General features: G+C 41.8%; 1 protein-coding gene across 1 annotated transcript in view; it reads left to right on the forward strand.

The window, feature by feature from the left end:
• The first annotated feature begins 326 nt into the window (after window positions 1–326).
• Window positions 327–2,722, forward strand: part of LOC134198140 (complement C3-like) — a 16,951-nt gene continuing 14,555 nt past the window's right edge. The window contains exons 1-13 of the mRNA XM_062667478.1: window positions 327–439; window positions 499–665; window positions 962–1,162; window positions 1,230–1,285; window positions 1,348–1,365; window positions 1,426–1,480; window positions 1,548–1,627; window positions 1,683–1,725; window positions 1,778–1,862; window positions 1,936–2,038; window positions 2,108–2,332; window positions 2,388–2,543; window positions 2,606–2,722. The exon at window positions 2,606–2,722 is cut by the window's right edge and continues 6 nt beyond it. Of these exons, the coding sequence (XP_062523462.1) occupies window positions 375–439; window positions 499–665; window positions 962–1,162; window positions 1,230–1,285; window positions 1,348–1,365; window positions 1,426–1,480; window positions 1,548–1,627; window positions 1,683–1,725; window positions 1,778–1,862; window positions 1,936–2,038; window positions 2,108–2,332; window positions 2,388–2,543; window positions 2,606–2,722 (1,371 nt within the window). The 5' untranslated portion in view covers window positions 327–374. The remainder of the gene's footprint in view (window positions 440–498; window positions 666–961; window positions 1,163–1,229; window positions 1,286–1,347; window positions 1,366–1,425; window positions 1,481–1,547; window positions 1,628–1,682; window positions 1,726–1,777; window positions 1,863–1,935; window positions 2,039–2,107; window positions 2,333–2,387; window positions 2,544–2,605) is intronic.

Genomic DNA, 2,722 nt, shown 5'->3' on the forward strand with positions numbered 1-2,722 from the left:
CTATGCGCATGCTTTTTCGCATGCAGTGCAACTCGCCAAGGCGTGAGCCAAACGGCCACAATGTCTAGGACTACAGAAGATTTACTTAGTGGCCACAGTAGAATATCTCTTCGTAGTTACCGTTCCTTAACTGAAAAACTGTCGTCAATATAGTCAGTTTAGACTGTCTAATCTTGCTTCGCACTATGCTGAGATCGATTTCCTTGTTGCAGTACTACATGTTGCTGCAACGATCACCATGTAAACAATATTGTTTATCGCACGTCACATCCGTCATCCGATCAAACACGCTCCTTGTCACTTTCTAGCCGCGCCCTAAACGGGACGTCACACCTTTTGTCTGATATTGCCAATCCCTTATTGAGCCTCAAACCATGAACAAGTTGCTCTCCTTTCTCTTTTTCTTCCATGTGCTTATCTCTTTTTGTCAATCCAGGAGGTGAAACGTTGTGTTGTTAGTGAAACTACAGAGCAGCTAGTTACTTTGTGTGTGGTCAGATTTGTAGTCATAACGCCAAGCGTTCTCCAAGTGGGGATTGACCACAAAGTGATCGTCGCGTTCTACAGTGATGTCCGAAAGAGTGTCGGTGTGAAAGTCGACGTCGAACTGGACAATAGAACGAAGGTCTTTTCGGGAACAGCTGTACAAGTGTCAGGACAACAAGGTAGGGACTCCCACATTAACTTACCGCATCCTGCGGCCGCAATGCACATCTGCGACTTTCAAAGTACATCCCTGTACTTTAGACCTACTCGTGTGGTATGCAGATTTGTCTAAATGCACGGAAATGCGCAAGACAATAGTTTGTCACGCATTTGCATGTATAATGCTCGAACATGACGTACTGAGAGTATGCATGCTTCCTCTTGTGGCTAGTCCTCATAATTACACAAAGAAACAGAAACAAATGGGGCTGATAAGTGTTGTTGTTTAAGAACCGTTAATTCGTTGTCTGGGTAGGTGGATCCGTTCAGGTGTCTATCCGGGTTCTTCAAGAAGCGCTAAAGAATCTATCACCGACACCTCAACACGTGTACGTGCGAGCGACGTCGACGAGTCGACAATTTCCGTTCAACAAACGCAAGCGAGTCGCGCTCTCTCTAAAGTCGTTGTCGGTCTTCGTGCAAACAGACAAACCGGTCTATACAAGAAATGATGAAGGCAATAAACCTAGCCTTAACCCTAAGAAATTGCACACAATTTCTGTGTTAATACAAATCTCTTGCAGTCAATATCAGAATCATTACAGTCAACAGTCGACTCGTTCCAAAGCTTTTGGAAAACGTAACTTTTGTATTTAATTTTTCTACTGCGTAAATGATGCTAATTGGCTGTGATTGCTGCAGGTTGTAGTTGACATTCTGGTAAGGCAGTGGCGAAAATAGATCAAGGGAAATTGTATTTATATCTTTTTTGTGAGACAGGACCCGAGAAATGTGACTGTGGATCGGACTGAAATCAAATCAGCTCAAGAACTAAGTCATACAATCTGTCACTAAGTTTGCTACTAATGAAAAGCAATAATATCTCTATGTATTTGACGTAGAAATCACCAGAAGAAAAATACAACTGGGACTCGAGCCTGTCGTTGGAGATTGGACCATCCTAGCCAAATATGGATTCAAAGTAAAAATTTATATTCTGTTGACAATAAATTACTTATTTTATTATATGTGTTTAGAATAATTTGACGTCAAGATTTAGTTTTGAAGTGAAAGACTACGGTATATGTTGAATTTGTGCGTTCTTCATCAAACTGACCTTCTTCTGTTGCAGTTCTTCCAAGATTTGATGTTAAGATTACTCCTCCACGCTACGTGCTGCAAACGAATCAATACATTAAAGTAACTATCACAGCCAAGTGCGTCATTTTTCTAGTGGCAGAGTTTCTAATCTAGCAATATTAATACTACATAGTACGTTTTGTCATTCAGGTATACGTTTGACAAAGTGCTACTTGGATCTGTGGCAGTAGAGCTCGGTGTGTGGAGAGGCAAGGGCAACATCTCGGTCTTCTATAACAACACTCACATTCTTGTAATAATTTGTTTTGCCTACACGTCAATCTAGTAAGTAACTCTTTCATCCGTACTCTATTGCTTCTAGGGTTCGTACGACGACGGAGGCAAACCCTTAATGATTCCAAACTCCGGTTACGGAGTCTTCCCTTTGGGCAAGAGACTGTGGATACGAGCAATAGCGACGGAACGAGGAAGTGGAGTGAGATTCACGCAGACAGATATGACGGCTACATTCACAAGCAACCCATATATGATCGAATTCGACCGCTCAAAGCCGTTTTACAAACCTGGCATGCCGCTTGAGTCAAGTGTAAGTTATACCACCTATTAAGAATCAATTGAATTTTGCTTTATCTGTTTTAAAGGTGAAAGTGACGTACCCTAATGGTTATCCAGCAGCGGAAATCAATTTGAATTTTAGCGATCAGTTTGGTCAAAAGTATTCGGCTAGCACTGATTACAACGGCTTTGCCAAGCTAACTCTCAACACGAACAGAAATTCATCAAACATCACTTGCCAAGTACATGCTAACCATATCCATTGAATTACTGAACGCGTTGTTGGATGCTGATCTCTTGGAAGGTAAAGCCTGCCGGAGAACAAGTGATCACCGAGTTTGTTTTCTTACCATTTAAACCTACTTGTACCAATCCGAGCAGTCAGTTTACAATTAAGTTGGGACCAAGAGACGATGCAATA

Source organism: Corticium candelabrum, chromosome 2 (assembly GCF_963422355.1).
Source record: "Corticium candelabrum chromosome 2, ooCorCand1.1, whole genome shotgun sequence".
Lineage (NCBI taxonomy): Eukaryota > Metazoa > Porifera > Homoscleromorpha > Homosclerophorida > Plakinidae > Corticium > Corticium candelabrum.